Here is a 19801-nt window from a genome sequence, read left to right on the forward strand (position 1 = left end):
CGGCTCTCACTGCCTCAATGTTCTTAAGTGTTCTGATGGGCCGAGAGACTCCAGTTCTTCGTCTTGTCGGTTTTTCTGAACGTAGTGGCTTATGTAACAATTGATTTCCGGTCCGGGACAGGGCCCAGCGAGGCGTACTTTGAAGCGATTTCGGAAGGCCCGCTGAGTTGCAATGACAGAACATCCGTTCGAAGAGTATACCTCGACGGAAAATGCAAGCTCCTCACTGTTCCAAAGTATGATGGCAACTGACCAGGGTGGAGGAAAAACTTCAGAACCCCGGCTATCAAATGAGACCAGTCTTACCTAGGTACGACCTTTACAGCCTGATTGGCGCGGATTTAAAAAAAAAAGGAATTTATGTTGTCGCTCCTTGTACAACCAGACCTTCCTCAGTTATTGTTCCTCGCGTTTTTTTGTTGTCGCAGGACGACAGCGAAGGAGTTACGGAGCCACGGGGGACTTATTCAATTATTTATCTTTCGAGGCTCGCCCCCCGACACACGTCCGTTGTACATGGCGGCAGCTTACTTTCCAGGAGGTCTCTGGGTAGGATTTATCCGCTCAGCGTCTCCTGAAAAGAGAAGTGCATATTCCCCGTGATACGCGTTCCTTAACCGCTCCAAATTCGCACTACGCCGTCGTAAAATTGCATATCCTCTGCGTCAAGCGTCACTCAACTTGCCGGAGTACATTTTCGCGCTTCCGAAACACGTTTTCCCTCTCAATTGGCGAACTCCATAACGGAGCTCCATGTGTCGGGGAGAATGCATTCCCTCCCCGGCGGAATCCACCGCTTGCATCAGCCGGAAGAGCCAGCCCCCTCACACTACACCAGTGAGGCGCTTAAAATTGTATTCCCTTCCTTAAAATAAATCACTCATATTTTCTGAATTTATTGACAATCCATGAGAAATCTCCTTTAAAAATGACGACATATCTTTATTTTTTTCTTTTTTGAGTTAAAATGTTCTCGACATTCATTTTTCGGAATTGGAATGACGTATGCGATTATTTAAAGATCTGAAAAGTAATGCACACATGCTTGTAGAGCACGAATGAAAACAAATAGCAAGATGGGATGAAAAGTACATTAAAGTACAATTCTTAACTTCCACAAACCTATTTTTATTCTTCAACATAGTCACTGTTAAGGCTAACGCATTTCTCCCAACGTGTAACAAGTTTTTTCATTCCGTCACTGAAAAACTTTTGCGACTTTTCTCGAATCCAGGACTTGACAGCTGCCTCCACCTCATCGTCCGAGGTGTAATGATTACCCTTGGGGTGTCTCTTGAGTTGAGGGAAAAAATTAAAACCGCTAGGCGCAATAAGGAATAAGGAGGGTGTGGAATCGGTTCAAATTTCAGGTTTCGCAAAGCCTCTCCAGTTGCGCGCGAGGTGTATGGACGAGCGTTGTCATGTTGCAAGATTATTGGCGCCAGGCTACCTTAAACACGACAAACTTCTTCCTTGGATATAGCGATATGGTTTGCGATACGCTTTTGAGTGATTCGCTGATCATTTTTTAATCAAATCATCTACGAGTTTGCGATGTCTGTCGTCTGTGGCAGTGATCGGACGTCCGCTGCGTGTGATATCAACACTTATGGATTTTCCAGGCTCCCAACCACGAAATTTTAGTACCCATCAATTTACAGTAGACTAATCAAGAGAATTATAACCATAAACAGTATTTAAACGACAATGAATCTCAGTAGGAGTCACTTTTTCAGCGGTTAAAAATTCGATAGCAGCTCCATACTTCCGCTTCTCGAAATAGACTGGAAGAATGAAACGACCGCAAACATGCGCATGCATGTTGAGGGGGAATGTTACTTCCACATGCCACCATGAGTGCTTCAGAAGGTCATTTTGTTTGTGGCCGACAAGCATGTGTGCATAAGTTTTCTGCCTACCCTCGTATTTACCTACCTACTTAGCTTTAGAATTCATACTTTAAAACAAGTATTTTAGTATCTTCTTTCCGCAAATGACCATGATTTCGCACGGATGCACAACTGACCAATTGACTGACGAATAGATTGCAACGTTAAACTAATGGTATAAAGAGTTTTGTTTTTCTTATGGTTCTTTTATCATATAAATATTTTAATATTTTGAAGAATGACCTCCAAACCAACTAAGAAAACTCTTCACAAAATGAAAATCCTTCACATTTACCAAAAGAATTAGGACAAAACGGCTAGTAAAATTATTTAGTTCTTCAAATGTAGGCAGTCAGATTGGTCTAAGAGACATTTGTTTTTTTTCCTAAAATATTATTATCATTTTTTACTTTCAGACGGATATAAATGAATGGATCCATGCAAAATTAACTAATTCAAAACTCAATTGATCAATAAAAACTCACTTGTCGAATTCTGCAGTATTATATATTATATATAGAAATAGGTCATTCGATGCCACTTCGGACTCGAGTTGACCCTTGACCTCACGGATTTTGATGAAAACTGCTGGAAATGTTGGCCTTTTTGAAAAACGTAAAGCTTAGAGCTTTTTGCAAAACCCGAAAAAACAACCGAATAACGGCCATTTTTCAAATTATCGATTTAAAAAACCCCAGAATTTGGATGACCTTATATCTCACACACAGACATACATACATACATTCATATAAACATAAACACAATAATCAACCCGAAGGTCGGTTTGTTGGTGATGGTAGAGTTCACCCAGTACTAAGCCCGACGTCGTGTGAAATTCACACATCAGGGTAGGGGGGCCAGTTCCTTTCCCTGTACCGGTTATGGTTTCCCAAGAACACCTGGTACCCGAAAAACCACATAGCTTGGGTCGACTGGCCGGTGCACAGAGAGGCTTATCAGGGAAACGAACCCGGGCCCTTCGGTCAGTATTCCAACGCTCTACCCCTAGACTACCGCGACCCACAAACACACACCCACAAACACACACCCACAAACACACACCCACAAACACACACCCACAAACACACACACATATATGTATATATATATATATATATATATATATATATATATATATATATACACACACACACAAATATGTATATCGGTGTCGGTATTCCAGGGGTAGAGCGTTGGACTACTGACCGGCCGGCATGCCTCTTTGGGCACCCTCAGCTCCACCCAATGCTGGCATTTCTCTTCCTGGGATGGTCCTCTCTGTTTTTTGTACCTATCCCCAAGCTAAAAAACGACTCATGAGCTGAACCTTCGTAAAAAATGTTTGCTCTCAAAATTATATTCGAAACGAGAAATTTGTGGTAAGCAGAAGCTTCCGAAGAACGCCGGGAGATGCCGCTGCCATAACTTTAACGGAATCATCCGCTAATGTACATTAAAAAGCAACAATTTCAAATTGTAAAATCATCCGTCTTGGCCAGGATTCGATCCTGGGACACGAGGGATCCTGGCTCGAATCTCGGTCATAGTGAATGATTTTTACACTTTGAAATTGTCTCATCCATCAACTATTTTTAAGGAATTAGACAAACGTTTTCTTTCACAAAATAATTATTGATACGATTTTCATCACATCGGTGACATCTTCAGGTATCATACCGAAGATTTCACCTATGTGACATCATTCGGTATGATACCTGAAGATGTCGCCAATGTGATGAAACCTGTAGTACCGTATTAATAAAATGTTTGTGAATTTACAAAGTTTGTCTTCCAAAGAAACTGCGGGAGATGCCGCAACAGTAACTTTTAACGGAGTCATCCGCTAATGTGCATTTCAATGCAACAATGCGAATGCAATGAAACAAGGCGAATGATTTTTACGCTCTGAAATTGTTGCATTGAAAGTTTGTCTTATTCCTCAAGATGAATGTTCGCAAGGTTGAGCCCGATACAATTGAAAAATGTTTTTAACTTTTTCTGAAGCATGCTGTTATCCTATTCCCGTAGGAGAGGGCACTGTTAAATGCACAAAATAATCCAGGGGAATATTTTCGAAATTCAAATCTTTAATTTAACTCAATGCAATCAATATTTGATCCGAAGACCGAAGTTGTAATTCGGGCACCTCTTGTCAACCATTCATTATCGTTATTTTTCCCTCTCCAGCAGGCCTCTGAAAAACAGCTGTCGAAAGAAAATAATTCATTAAAGTTGGCGGGGAAACTTGAAGAGGATCCAGTGAAGCTGTCCATTTCCAGATCGACCTCACCAAACAGAGGTAGGCTTATATCCGTGCGCCTTGCGGACAATATATATCTACTGTGTGTAATGCTGTAAGGCATCTCACAGGAAAATAGTGCCGATTTTTGTAAGCAGGGTTGACTTTGTGGTCTAGTAATGGAGCATTCGTTTCTTGGTCGGAAGATGTTGGTACGCATCCAAATGATGCCTTTGAGTGACTTCCTCCTCTTAAAGGTGGACCGTTAGGTTTTTGTGTGGTCACTCCTCCTCGGAACTTCATGCGGTACATGGAAAACCCTGGCCGCCATACACTCTGACTAGGCATAGCTCTAGAGCAGGCTTGAATTTCTATTTCACGATGTAAAATCCATCTTGTAGCCAATTATAAAATAAGACTGCAGTCCTGCTTCATAGGAATAAGAGTCAAGAGGATGGTCGGGTTAGAAATATGAGCGCCCTAGGTTTCGTGTAGATTGTGGGATGGGTAAGACTTCTTCTCTCCATGGATGGTATAAGAAAGTCACTGTTGTCGGTATGGTTTTTTATGTTGCAAACGGCCACATTGACGCGTATAAGTTTGCTAAAATATATCGGAACGGTGTCATTGTTTCTCTTATTTTATATAAGTGGCCTAACGTGTAGAACATACAGCTATATCTACACATTTACCGCACCCACCGCTAGGGGGGTAGAGAGTTGGATGTTAGGAAACCATTGTCTTGTCTTTTATGTGTAAATATTCACTTTTATATGAATACATGTAACAATAGATTTGCACCGTCAAACACGTGCACTTACAGACATGCACAATGATATACTCGAAAGGTGTGTGTATATTAATAATGTATTCCCCCGCTTATAAGTAAACTCTTTAAGAGTCCTCTATATTTTTGAAAGATATTCTTTGGGCTAGATTGGATTCCCATGTTAGTTTTTTCCAATCGCCTCTAGCAATATGTAAATAAGCTACAACCATTAAAACCAAGAGAATGAGGAATTGTTTCATTCTGTTTCCATGCAATGTTGGTATTTCCCTGTTCTAATTTTTCTTATGCAAAGCATGGTTTATTTTCCAAGAATGTAAATTGCCTTAATAGTTGTCTGAAACACAGGTCGTTCCCCATTAAAGACGACGAAGTAACTTCCACGACAGCCGGGATTTGAAATCGTGACCTTTTGGTTTGGTCGACGAGCCCTACCCAGCGACCATTTCGATGGGACCGGTTTTGGGTCGACGTCACGGCGGCCGCGTGGGGACCCATGGGAGATAAGAATGATGGTCGAAGTGCGAGCGGCTCTGTCTTCTTCCAGTTTCTTTTTCTTATGGTGTTGGCCACAGGAGAGGAGTGAGGAAGAGAGTAGCGTGAAGCTTCCCCCCCGGAGTCTTAAATAAAAGTTCATCCGCTCACCACGTGTTAATCATTTCCTGCCCTTCTTCCGTTCCACCAAATCTCACTTATAAGATTTTCCATCCCCTCCAGTACTGATTCTTGGGGATTTGAGTGGAAGGATTTATAAATGTGATCTAGACTGCGTCAGAGTGAAGCCAGTGGGAGTAAGATAGGACTTTTCTTCACGAAGTTGGTTGTTGTTGAAGTAAAATTTATATGAACTCGCGCACATTAAACATTGGTCTAATGAGCGATTCAAGTTTCTATGTCTGGTGTAGGAATCCGTGGCACTATTTAAGGCATCATTCTCCCTTAATAGCAAATTGAATCGTTGTTTTTCTATCTGGATCTCCTTTAAGTTCTAAAATATTGCGCTTACTTTGATTCATTTGAGTTTTATCATCGTACGAGTAGCGTCTCACCAAATAAACCACAACATAGTGTTACTTCTTGTTCTGTTTACGATGCTTTTTTTAAGTATGTGAAATTGATGCATACAATTATTTTGGGACCCAGAATTTTCGATAAGTTACTCATATTAACCTTTAGAACAAATTCAATTTTCTTGAGTAGCCATAGCACCAGGTACGTTTCCATTACCTGGAGTGGGTCAGCATCCCAATAGGAGTATAACACTTGATAACCTTAATTAGGTTCGGTGACTACTTGGAAAAATAAATATGAACCCTCAGCTACGCTAGTGATTAGTACATATGGGTTCACAATATTCTGCATCTGCTTAGAATATCGTTGATGTAGAACGACATGTGCACCTGGTAGAATAAAAGCAACTGTGCATCCGTTCTCATATTATTATGACAGTATGATCGAATCATTATCCATCACTGCCGTATCTTGTCCTGCTCTTACCCTTTTGCCATATTTACCTTAAATATGTCAAAAGAATACTGTTAGCAGAAACATTTATGGGTGTACTTGAGTGGAATGCGTGGGATTGGCTAAGAAAAAATATCTTTTGAATCGACTGGAATTTGGACCAAAATCTGTCATTTGCCACTCAAAACGTGCCAACCTATTGAACCATCGAGTCATCTGAAATCGTCTGGTTGTTGATCGAGACGTCGAGTGGCGATCCTGTAAAATAAATCGATTTTTTCAGAAGAATATTCCTATTCCTAAATGTATTTAAGGGTTATTTATACATAGTATTCCCCGCTCTACTTTTTCCACCGAAAATGACATGTGACCGAAAGATGAATTCACTTCCTAATTTGAATTTCATTTATTCGCTGATATACTGGCAGGGTTATTCGATTGATCTAAGATTGATGAAATTTCAATGAGTAGAATGGTTTGAGGCGTCACTTTGTGGAAGCGATTCATATCGGAAAAGGAAATACTTATTCCACATGTATTTTATTATACACGACCTAGGTTTCGGCTTACAAAGTCATCATCAGGTAAAGTACAGAGGACACAGCTTAATATAATACACAGAGAAGAGGAGGGGGGAGGTGTTTCTGAAGTGGGAGGAGGGGAAAGATAAGGGAAACTGGTATGTGTATGGGGGAGGGGGAGAAGGCGGTTGGGTATGGCGTCAGGGGGGGAGAGGGGCTGTGGAACAGAGGGGAGAACGGGAGGAATATGTTAGGTCATTAACTAACATACCCTATGATATGATGACTGTTCTTGGAAATTTTCAACCGTTCCAAGGCATCGAATGTAGAATTTTAGGGACAAAGTCAATGGATTGGTTATTGTCTATAAGGTGCTAGGCCAAATTGGAAGAAAGATTTCCGTTTTTAAAACAGGCGTTGTGTTCTTTCACACGATCACTGAATTTATTTCCAGTTTGTCCAATATAAAAGGCAGGCAGCACTCACAACACAATTTATATACTCCACTCTTTTCCATGATGGGAATTTAATCTTTACAGTTAGATAAAAGGTTCCCCAAGTTGGCTTTATTATAGAAGGCTGGTTTAATATTGTTTTCTGCCAATGATCCGGTCACTTTGCGAGATAAATTCCCTAGAAAGAGAATTCTCTTCCATTTCGAAACGTCTTTCTTGGGTATTGATTTGAAAATTGATTTGACTGCTATTTTTTCTAATTTTTTCAGGCACAATTTTTCGACAAATTGGGAGCGGAAACCGTTATTTTCAGCTATCATTTTTTATTGTTTTAAGTTCTTTTTGGGTATTTCGTGGAGACAAGGGAATGCCAGTCAAACGGTGGACCATTGAGTTGAATTCCGCTAATTTGTGTGGGAAATGATGTCTTGACGTAGATTGAATGAAATGATCCGTTCAAATATCTTAGTAGAGCAGATACAGGGGATCCCATGACCAGACCATGGGTTTGTAAGAAGTATTTTCCGTTGAACTTGAAATAGTTCTGGGAGACGCATGTTTTTAGGACCAAACACAACTCACTAATCACTGGAAACGGGACCCCTTTCAGAAAAAGGGTTTCCTCGGCTAACTTGGGGGCTTCCTGGGCGGGAACACTCGGAAAGAGGCTGCAGACGTCGAAAGAGACGAGGATGCACTTGGGAGGGAGGACTAACTCAGCAAGGCGGCTGGTCAGATCGGAGGAGAAACCCATTGTCGGTTGATTGAGACGTGCGGTGGTGGTGTCATGGATGTGAAAATCGTGCGTTCTTGGGTGCGGAAGTTCAAAGAAGGCCAAGCGTCGTGTGAAGACGAACCCTAGAGACCTCAGCTCCGAAACGAGCGATTTTCCAGCAGCCCTTGATTAAGCGTTCTCGACGGTCATGGAATAATGGCTTGGACGTCGTTTAATGCGTGTACGTCTAAAAGATATACTACCTTGATCAAAACGTTCCCGGAATAACCACCGTGTGGCGCTCCCATCGTTCCGATTTGAGTTCTGTTTTTTTTGTTAAATTGGTACATCTGTTGTTGATATTCCCTTTAAATCTTAGTGTCATAACTTGACATTTGCAAAAGTTACGGTCGGTTTTCGGTATGTCCATCAGTGCTTCCTGCGATTTTTCCATTACTTCCTCTCGGCTGCTAAAACGCGTTCCCCGTAATGGTTTTTTAACTCGATTGAACAGAAAGAAGTCACAGGGAGCCAAATCAGGTGAATTCGGTGGCTGTTGGATGGTATTTGTTGCATTTTTCGTCAAAAAATTACGAATAATGATAGCACTGTGCGACGGTGCGTTATCATGGTGCAAAATCCACGAGTTTTCTGGCCACATTTCTGGTCTCTTTCGGCGAATTGCTTCACGCAAACGTCTCATAACGCCCAAATAATACTCTTTGTTTACTGTCTGGCCTTCTGGCAAAAATTCATGATGCACTACACCGTTGTAATCCATGAAAACCGTCAGCATTGCCTTCTTTTTTGACTGAAAACGACGTGGTTTTTTTGGTCTCGGCTCATTTGGTGAACGCCATTCACTTGCCTGATGTCTGGATTGCGTGTCGTACTCATAAACCCACGTCTCGTCTCCAGTAATGATCCTTTTGATGAATGTGGGATCGGATTCAGCCTCGCAAATCATGTCTTTTGCGACGTCAACACGGTCTCTTTTTTGCATGAAATTGAGGTCTTTTGGCACCAACTTTGCTGCTACACGACGGAAACCCAAATCATTAACCACAATGTCTTGGGCGGATCCATAGGCAATGTTCAAGTCCTCCGCTATTTCTCTGATGGTTAATTTGCGGTTATTGACCAACATTTCTTTTACTTTATCAATTTTTTCACCGACTTTCGATGTCGATGGTCTGCCACTGCGTTCATCATCTTCGATTGACTCACGACCACTTCTGAACCGCTCGTGCCACTGGTAAACGACCGTTTTTTTTAGAGAATCGTTGCCGAAACACTTTTCCAACATTTCCAACGTCCGTGCGCCACTAAATCCGTTTTTTACGCAAAATTTAATACAAGTTCGTTGTTGCAAATTTAAATCCATTTCTGAAATTGTAAAAAATCGCCAACACACACAGAGATAGATGTACTCTTGGCTACGTAACTTTTGCAAATGTCAAGTTATGACACTAAGATTTAAAGGGAATATCAACAACAGATGTACCAATTTAACAAAAAAAAACAGAACTCAAATCGGAACGATGGGAGCGCCACACGGTGGTTATTCCGGGAACTTTTTGTTCAAGGTAGTATGTCTCTTAGACATATGTTAAGAAGTAAGAAAAGTTTCAACTATATAGTGTACTAGTATGTAACCGAACATTATGAGACGTTATAACTTGAACACGCCTTTCCTACTGAAGTTAAGTCCTGCACTTAGTCCCGATTTACCTACGCCTATTCAGGTTGAGGTGCCACCCACCGTTGCCAAGAAAGAAGCGCCAAAATACCTCCCCTTGAGTTTTCATTCGTACACTCATATGTTTCCCACTAGTCGTTTGATGAAACCAAGTTTCTTCAAGCCGCTCCTCAGTTACATGTATTACTCACGTGTTTTGTGATTATCATTCATGGAAACTGAGTAGCGTGTCAAAATTATTAGAGGATCTAGTTTGGGAATCACTCACGGAGTGAATGCTAAATTACAGAATAAATCTCTTGAAAAAATTGGAAGCTAGCCCCATCGTTTCACAGCAGGAGAGATCATTTCAAAAAAATTCGAGAGATAAAGTGCAAAACATATATTAAAGAGGTAATTTTTACCTCGAATCATAAGGGATCAGAATAAAATAACGTTTTTCCGACCGCGCTAAGACAGAAAGGTGTTTTGGGTCAGGGGTAGTCGGGTGTGTAATTGTTCCCAGCCATAGAATCTATTGGCGACTCGTAGGGTACTAAATAAAACTAAAACAATCGCTAACAGCAGTCAAGGAATTAAATGATCAGTCATATTGATATCTGTCGGTGATGCCTCAATGTCAAAATTGTTGTCTGTAACTCGAAGTGATGTTTTAAATGCAACAAGTTGTGATTCAGGTAAAATTTAATTTATGAATTTGAGGCAGGTCACTTATCCGAGGATATGAAAGACATCACAGGCCGCGACTTATTATGGTAGATCAGATCACGTGCGTTAAATCAGGGAGATAGTACAAAGGATGGGTTTAAAATGTCGTTTTTTCTTCGTACGATTAGAGACCAAATTAGATATGATCGCAGGCACGAAGGGGATAATTAGTATTGGTATTGAACACGTACATTTTGTCGATATACTGCAATAACTGTTATTGAACACTTTTGCATGTAATTTGCTTATTTTATGGTGACCTAATTTGTTCGAGTGCAATGTAGAACTAAGATATATATGTACATATACATCTACATCAATACCCTGCAAGCCACCAAAAAGGTGTGTGGCAGGGGTTGTAGAGATGTCATGATTGTGCGTGCGTGGCTGATGACCCCCTGCCACACACCCTTGAGGCGGCTTCCTGGGTATTATTATCTATATGTAGATAAAGCGTTTTAAGCTCTTGACGCTCCTTTTTGGGGGTCACTTATTTTCATCTATTATAACTATGCAGCAATTTCCGCAGTACCTGGTCACTAAAATTCAGATAATATAGTATATATGATAGCAGCAAAGTTAAATCTTTATCGGGAAGTAAGAAAGGGAGATCAACGATAGTAGTTAGAGATAGGGTAAGGTAATAGTTGACACAGGAAAGATACAAGAGAGATGGAAGGAGTATATAGAAGAACTGTATAGTAAAGAGCTTAGACCGACAAAGTTAGACATAGAAAAGGAACATGACGTAGAGGAAGATAGCTTTGGTCCAGACATACTAGACAATGAGATAGAAAGGGCATTAAGGGAGATGAAACTAAATAAGTCCGTGGGGGTGGATAACATTCCCGCGGAACTTTTAAAAGGCTTAGGAAAATGTGGGAGGAAGAGGCTATATGGGCTGATCCGTAGTATTTATGAGGAAGGAATCTGGCCGGAAGACTTTGTGAGATCGGTTTTAGTTCCTATTCCGAAAAAGGTAAAGGCTACATCATGTGAGGACTACAGGACGATAAGTTTGATATCCCACGCAGCTAAAGTTGTTCTCAGGATAATAAACAAAAGGATAGAGAGTAGGGCAAATGATTACTTAGGGGATGATCAGTTTGGGCTTAGGAAGGGGAGAGGTACGCGTGATGCCATTGCAGTAATGAGATTATTAATCGAGAGGAATATAGAAAACCAGGAGGTATTTGCCTGTTTCGTAGATTTCGAAAAAGCTTTTGATAGAGTGAACTGGGAAAAACTAATGAGTATATTGCAGAAAATAGGAATAGATTGGAGGGAAAGGAGGCTAATCCGCAACCTGTACTTGTCTCAGACTGCTCAGGTACGAGTGGGGAACGGGGAGTCCGGTTGGGCAGTGTTAGGAAGAGGTGTAAGGCAGGGTTGCCCATTATCACCGTTGCTGTTCAACCTGTATGCAGAGGAAATGATCAAAGAGGCATGGGAAGAACTGGAGGTAGGAATGAAGGTGGGCGGGGAATTCATAAAATCAGTTAGGTTTGCTGATGACCAAGCTTTAGTTTGTCAGTCAGCCAAGGGGCTGCAATCATTGCTGAGTGAATTGGAAATTCAGTGCGACAGGTATGGGATGAGAATCAATATTAATAAAACAAAGATTATGCGATTCTCTAGAAAGAAAAAGGCTAAGCTTAACATTAAAATAGGAGGGCAAAAACTAGAGCAGGTAGAACAGTTTACGTATCTCGGTAGAGTTTTGGACCAACACGGTCAAAGTAGTAAGGACGCAAGGAGAAGAATTGCGCTAGGTAAAGAGGCTTTCACTAGGATGAGGGAGTTGATGACGGGGACGTTGAGTAAGGATGTTAAGAAAAGACTCGTAAAAACTTTGATATGGAGCGTAGCTATGTACGGCGCGGAAACGTGGTCATTGAAGCAGGAGGATGGACGTAGACTGGAGGCTTTTGAAATGTGGGTGTGGAGAAGAATGGAGAAGGTGAAATGGACAGAGAAGAAAAAAAAGGGAGGAAGAACTTGGTATGGTGGGCGAAGAGAGGGGTTTGTTGGGAGCAATCCTATGGAGGCAGGAAAAGTGGCTGAAGGGGGTATTGACCGGCAGCGGGATGTTGAAGACTGTAATTGAGGGGAGAATGTTAGGCAAACGAGGAAAGGGAAGGAACAGGATAGGGATGTTGGACGGGATGAAGGGAGGAAGAAAGTACTCAGAGCTGAAGAGGGACCTGATGTAGAGTAGGATGTTGTGTTTTGCTAGGGGCCACAAATTATTTAATTAGTAATTACGTCCATCCAAAAACCTACCTTAACCGGTAGATTACCTAATAATAATAATAATATGATAGCACGGTTTCCTGTAAAGAGAGTTATATCATTAGGAAATGCATTAGAATACATTAAAAATTATAATTAGTATTTACAGTTATATGAAGAGTGCAGGTGATATAATAATGACACGCATTACGCACTACCAACACTAGCCATGAGAAATGTGTTTGTAGTACTTTTCACTATTCTATGTTGCATATTCTGTACTGTAACTACTTTCGCGTTTATTTCATCTCCTGGTGGTTGGTTGAATTTGAGTAGGGGCTGCATAAAGTCTAGTTGAAGTCTTTAAAAGGGCAAAATACGGAAGTTGATATCTATATGATTGAGATGGGGGGGGGGAAAGGGAAACATTATTACAAACTAGCATTACTTAATGTGATGGTATATTTATTCCGTAATTGGGATTTTTCCCAAGAACGTCTGCCGTCCGTCTACTGGTCTTCCGGAGATGATATTAATATATTTTCATTTTAAGAAACTACCAGAGGGGGAAGGATGTTAGTGATGAAAACGAGTATTTTAAAAGATTTTTAAAAATTCATTGGGAAACGCCACAATTTAGAAAAAAACGCGAATTAGGAGCAAAGCATATATTTCATAATTTTTTTATTTAGTGTTTTCTGACTATTCGTACTCATGTCACAGTTGGTCGCGAATTCCTCCCTCCAAAATATTACATCCCGCCTTTCCATTTACATCGATGCTTTTTCCAGTTTGTAGCGCTATCGTCCCTTCCACACATAATGTACGAGTCACATCAATGTTACCATTATTCTTTCACGTTAACACGCTGCACCTGATTAGAGTCGTTCTGTGTGACTTCATAAATATCTCTCAAATAATACCTCCCATTATGTCACAATATTACAGAACCCTGGGATATTCGATCCGCATATTACGTGAATATTTCCTGACCAGCTGTGTGATTGTCACTCTACCCCACGAGGGACATATTGACCCTTGAGTTTGTGAATCTGTCGCGGAAAATATTATTCGAACTGGCTCAACCGTCACATCTCTCGCTCCTTCTGGAGGAGCCCACGGTGAAGCCGAGGGGGTGGGGGTTGAGAGACATACCCTCAGCTGCCCACGTCAATTACTCCGAAAGGAAAGGGGCACTGCATTTTTTGCGTCGAGCCATGGAATTTTTTTCCCACAAGGACTGGGCATCCGAGGAGTAGTTTCGATGTCTGCCAGCCGATGCATGTGTTATCCTGGGAGGAGGGTGTTAAGAGGAGGAGGGGTCAGGGAGTGTGTAGGGGGTGGAGGAAAGGAACGAGGGTTGGAACTGACGAGAGGCGTCCTCTTCACCCCCTCTTTCCCATCGCCCCGCCCCCCTCTCACCGTCATCTCAGTGTCTCTGCGCCAGGCGAAAGAAAGACCCTTGCGGCAGAATCATCATCTCTCTGAAATCGTTCCGTGAGACGGCTTTCTTCCTGCGGCGTCGGCGCTCGGGTCCGCCGCATCCTTCTTCCGAGGGGACGTCCTTCTGTCTGCATCGTTCGTTGACTTACTCTCTCCAAAGAAAGTTTACCGGGGATCGTGCCCTCCTCCAACAGCAATTCCTCCCGATCCGCTATCTCATCACCCGTCGCGTGTCTTGATCTTTCCCTCCCTGTCGAGACAGCGCTAGAGGAATCCCTGGCGGGGTCGGATCCAATGTGGAGGGACACGGTCGTCGTCGTCCCCGGACAGCCATCGCCCCAAGGCCGCACGCGGTTTCATGAGCTGCTGCTTCTATCTGCGTCTTGCCGGGCCGCTCGTCACCAACTTAGTCCAGCGCCTCGGCGCCGAAGCGGTGGACGTCGGGGTCGCCATGAAGGAGCGTCTCCTCTTCCCCGTCCGGAGGTTCCTCTCCCGGCACGACGACAGCGTTCCAACGGACGCGCAGACAGGTACCTCACCAGGGAACTCGGATGAGGACTGCCGACGAAAGGGTCGCCCGGCACGAGTAGACTCCTCGGCGTTAGAATTGCCCCACAAGGAGTTCATCGGTTAACCACAGTTACTCTACAGTTTGTTAGTTCTGCCATCACCTATCAACCCGAAAGTCGGTTTGATTAGTGAGGGTAGAGCTCACATAGTAGTAACCCCAACGGCGTGTGAAATTCCCACATCAGGGCAGGGGAGCCAGTTCCTTTCCCTATGCTACCAATGGTTTCCCAGGAAGTTCTGGAACCCTAATAATCACTCAGCTCGTGTGAAGCGGGGGGTGCCCACAGGCGTTGTAGGGAATCGGGCCCCTGTCCTTATTTCAGTAGCGCAACGCTCCACCCACTGGACTACCACGTCCCATCAGTAAAAATAGGTTAATTAAAATAATAAAAACATCGTATATTTCCTAAAATTGATCAGTTACTTAGTATTTATTTAAAAATAAACTTTTATCCTGATGACCCACGATGTTCATCAGCGTTTCAAACTGTTGTTTGGTTGATCTCAGCCTTTCGTTCTCCAGCATGTAATGTCCAATCAAGTAAAATGGACGGGTAAACAAACGAAGAGTTTTGGTGGGGAAGGATAGAGAAAAAGGAGGGAATAAGTTTAAAAGAGGAATGGAAAATGGATTTAGGGCATTTTGATGGTGAGTGAATGAGGAAGATTTTGTATCGAAGCTGCGATATATGGGTACATAGAAAAGAATATTAGGCAGGCGAAGAAGGGAAGGAAACGAATGAGCAGGTTTGAGGGGATGTTAGGAGGCAGAAAGAAGGATGCGGAATTGAAGATGGGATCACTGCTCTGTAAATTGCTGCACTTTGTAGTGTTAGGTGAGTCTTGGAAATATGGCGGTGGTTTGTGTCCGCCCAAAAGATTCACACTTCAATTGCTGGACTGTCATTGATCACGCTGCGATTTACAAGTATACTTTAAAAGCGCGTTAAGCACAACATTCGACTCGACAGGTTGGATTTATAGTTGGAAGGTTGACCCACCTGTTTCTAAACCCTTTCCTGCCTTACAGATTGATGGCATTGATCTAGTTCTTTTCTAGCGATCAGAAATTAGTAATTATTTTACCTAGGAGATCAAAAAACGCGGTTTTATTGGGTGGTGTTCAGAGGTGTCATTCGAATTCCAACCTGAGATACTCCAGTCGACATCCTAACGGTCTACCTAGGCTTTCATCTAAATATCGAACTTTTATTTTTTTAACTATACATTTAATAAATTTAAGGATGAGTTATATTAATAAATATATTCCTTCTCTCCTTAATATCGGCCGTAAGGGAGATTACGTGCAAACATCAATGATCTAAACAGTGTCTATTCGAGCTGCCCCCGGGTAAATACGAAATGCGTTGAATAAAATTAAATGCAAGTTCATCATAGTTCCTTTGATCTTGAAGTGAATGTAGTGACGATCTTTTTATCTTCAGTTTGCGTCGCATGTTGGGGCTCTAAAATCGAGATGTCGGAGAGCTCTACTGCAGGGTCGTGGTTGGGGGAATTTTTTACTGCTGGAGGCGTCCGTGCATGTGAATGTCGGGGTATGATCCACAGCGTGATGTAAGGCGGGAATCAAGCATATTTTAATGTCTCAAATATCCCGTTTACGTCCCGCAGGCCAATTTCAGATAAACCATTGTAGCTCCTTAAAAAATTCCTAAATAACGATAAACTAATAATTATGATTTTTATCCTAAGCAATCCAAAGGAAAGTCTACTTGGTTTTTCATGTGAAGATTTTGATCATTCCCGTCGTTTTCTCGGTTTTACTCCGCAATTTTGTCCTAAGTTTCTTTAGATTTTCAGCGTGTGTCTTCAGTTCATCATTCAATACATTAAATTCAGATTCAATACATCATTCAGAACATTAAAAGTTACTTAACGATGAACATTTTCATGCTCTGTCAGTTTATGGTGAAAGCGCACTCCTTAACTAAAAACGTCAACTTATTTGGTAGTGGTAATTTGGGGAGGCGACCGACGGCTGAGATCATTTGCGCCGTTAGGGAAAGTTACAATTTTGGTAGCATATTTAGGGAAAGGAGGAAGTGTGGAGAGAAACCGGTGTCGGCATTAGCCTGCTCATAACGGTAGGTGCCAAAGACTCCACAGTTTAACGTCCCATCCTACGGACGGCTTATTCACTTCAAGTGCTCTCCACATTGCACTCCTAGTAGGGATTGGCAAGGTAATGAAAAAATCCTGCCACATCTGGGATTAGAATCCGGGACCTTGGGATGGGAAGCCAGTTCTTTATTTTTCTATATTACATAAACGTTTCCCCGTTTTATTGCCACAGTTTGAAACTATTTCTAAACTTCATTTGGCTATTTCACCGTGAAGATTAATTAATACCCAGGGTGTACCTTTTAGGTGGAGAAACATGGCAATTATATTAAAAATCAAACTAATCCACGTTTTCTTTAAAATCATGAAGTAAGGTCCATGAAATGCTTTCCAAACCTATCTGATAGCTCGCATTGCCCAGGGATCCTTATAAATCGACCATAACTTAACACTAGGTTTCTCAGGGACCGAACTACCGCATGTAACGTAACACTCATCCCCAAGGTTAAGCTCGAACCCTTGACCTTTAGGTCAGTATGCGGGTGGACTGGACGCACTTTTTAATCCCGCCCAGATATTTTGTTGATATTATTTTTTGAAGCCTCTCCAAAAGCTTTATCCTCATAACAACTAACGAAACGCAAAAAAGGTTCGCATCAGTTCTCTCCTAATTTTCAGATGTAGACCCCGCGTGACTTTTTTTGATTTCCATGCTAAGAACATCGTGATAAGTCCATCCGGAAAGAAAAAGTCGATTGCTTTTTTATGCACCTTCACGTCATAAGGTTCAAGTCGTTTTTATGGTCACCAAGATCTTCAGACGAAAGATAAGTGCTATGTAATGTAGAGCGTGAGAGCCAGAGCCAGACGTTATTTTTTTGTTGATATCATAAGTTCGAGTCCCTGCTCCGTAATGGTTTCTTTTTTGACGATTGGTCAGTTGCTTGTGCTTGATGGTGCTGCAGAAACTTAGCTGTCAAATTACCAAAACCCCAGATATACAGGTCTGTATCTTTTATACCAACGGTTCCAAAAATTTTCCCTTCCCATACCTTTTTTTCCAGGGGCTTTCGCATTGCAAAACAACATAATTATGCCTGCTAAGTGTGACCTCTTCATCCTTCCAGAGGAAACAACTCGAGGGGACGGAATGTTTCGCTGAGGGCAGAAAATTCTATAGACTCGAAATACTTCTCGTCAATCTTTCAAACTTTTTATTGTGTAATAAATTTTATGAATTTCAAACTTTGAACATGTGAAAAATTTAGAACACTTAGAACAAAAAGGGTAGAATATTACCCAGAAGTGTTTTCTTGCTATAATATGAAACCATTCCACAATTCTAAGCTTGGTTCCGTTAGCTATTGACGAAATACTTGATTAAAATTTCAGAGTAATCATTTTGACGGTAGTATTTTGACTTATCTAAATATTATTGGCCCAACCGAAACGAAAGGGAATGCACTCGAACTTATCTTGGGACAGTGTGGGATGCTTTGAATGGATCCTGGGATGCTTTTGTTGCTTTAAAAAATTAATGTGTATAATTGAGATATTTACTTTTTGATTTGACTGGATTTATAGTAGATTGTTAATTATCTTCTACGGTGTGTGGACTGGCGCATTTTTAATTGTTAGCAGTGCCTACAACCCGCCTACTTTTATGCTGGGTGAAACCATGTGTAATTTAAAGGAATAAATTGAGAAAAACATCTTAAATAAAAAGTAATGTTACTGGAAAAAAATATAAAAAACACGATTAACTCTTATTTATTGCAATTATTTCAATTAGCGAATTCCGACTGTAGTCTAAAGTTTAAATTCCGGGTAAGCATGTTCTGACACTTGAGTTAATATGAAGTACATAAATATATAAGCATAACTTGCATTGTTGATAGATAAATAGCAGTTGTTTCAATGGTCATGCTAAGCTTCGAATGTTTGCATTTAATGAGAAATCATACCATTTCCTTTTAAATGGAATCAGTGCCTTACAATGTTCGATTTCGTTTACGAGTAAATTCCAGCCACGAAAGATTAAGGCCATGGAGGATTTATTGAGTATCGCGGTGCAGTGTTGGGGAATTCGTGTAGCGAAATGTGTAGATCATAAGTCTCCATGCCCATTAATTCTCAGCTAATCTCTTATAATGCCCACTTGTCATATCACAGTTGTCACAGTCCCACTCCGTAGCCTACTTTTAGTCATTCGTCCTTGGCCCTTTTATCTAATTTCTCCATTTCTTCCTTCCTTATGTAACTGTCTTTAATCATATACTTCTGTCACAGTATTAACTCAATTTTTCCCCTTTTCTCATTGATGGCTCTCGTATGGAAATTATCCTCACCCACTCCTTGAGGAACTTCGTCTTCATGGTTCGGGCTTTTCCATTTTGGTCCTCATATTCCGCTGAGGTCATCCGAGCAATATTATTTTTCTCTAGACAGCAACATGCATGATGGTGGCGGAATTTGATCTCACAACTCATGATTAGCTGGTCACCTCTTAAATTAAAACTGTAGCTAAAACGGGCGGTAATAATTTACGATATATGCAGTTCATAAATGCCCTTTGCCTCTAAAGGCACCGGATGATCATGCTGATAAGAGGATATTAAATATGATATAATTTTTTAAAATGCTCAAATCTCTAGGCTTCCAATTCGAATAGCAAGTTTCGTAATTGAGTGTATGTACCGCTATTGACCATAAGTAATCAACCTAATTTTTCCCCCGAAATCAATTACATGTAGTGTATATTTCCTAGCAGATGGCCCTCGGCAATAGGTAATTAAGTTGACATCAGCAGTTTACATTGCGGCGGCAATAAGAGATGGCAAGAATGTCTCGGCCTGGGCTCCGTTGATCACCCACAATCAGAGAGTTTTTAACCTAAAAATAACATGGCCCAGTAAACATTATTAAATATGTGATTGTTAATTATAAGCTATTTTTTCTCAAACGCAATGTTACCTACTATGTCTTTTACACAAATTA

At 41.3% G+C, this 19801-nt stretch overlaps 1 protein-coding gene across 1 annotated transcript in view; it reads left to right on the forward strand.

Annotated features, from left to right (window-relative positions):
* The window catches only part of LOC139687718 (uncharacterized), a 130699-nt gene that overhangs the window by 62648 nt on the left and 48250 nt on the right, over positions 1 to 19801 (forward strand). The window contains exon 9 of the mRNA XM_071584978.1: positions 4077 to 4188. Within this exon, the coding sequence (XP_071441079.1) occupies positions 4077 to 4188 (112 nt within the window). The remainder of the gene's footprint in view (positions 1 to 4076; positions 4189 to 19801) is intronic.

The sequence above is a fragment of the Hetaerina americana genome, unplaced genomic scaffold, assembly GCF_022747635.1.
Source record: "Hetaerina americana unplaced genomic scaffold, ioHetAmer1.1.p SCAF_2, whole genome shotgun sequence".
Classification (NCBI taxonomy): domain Eukaryota; kingdom Metazoa; phylum Arthropoda; class Insecta; order Odonata; family Calopterygidae; genus Hetaerina; species Hetaerina americana.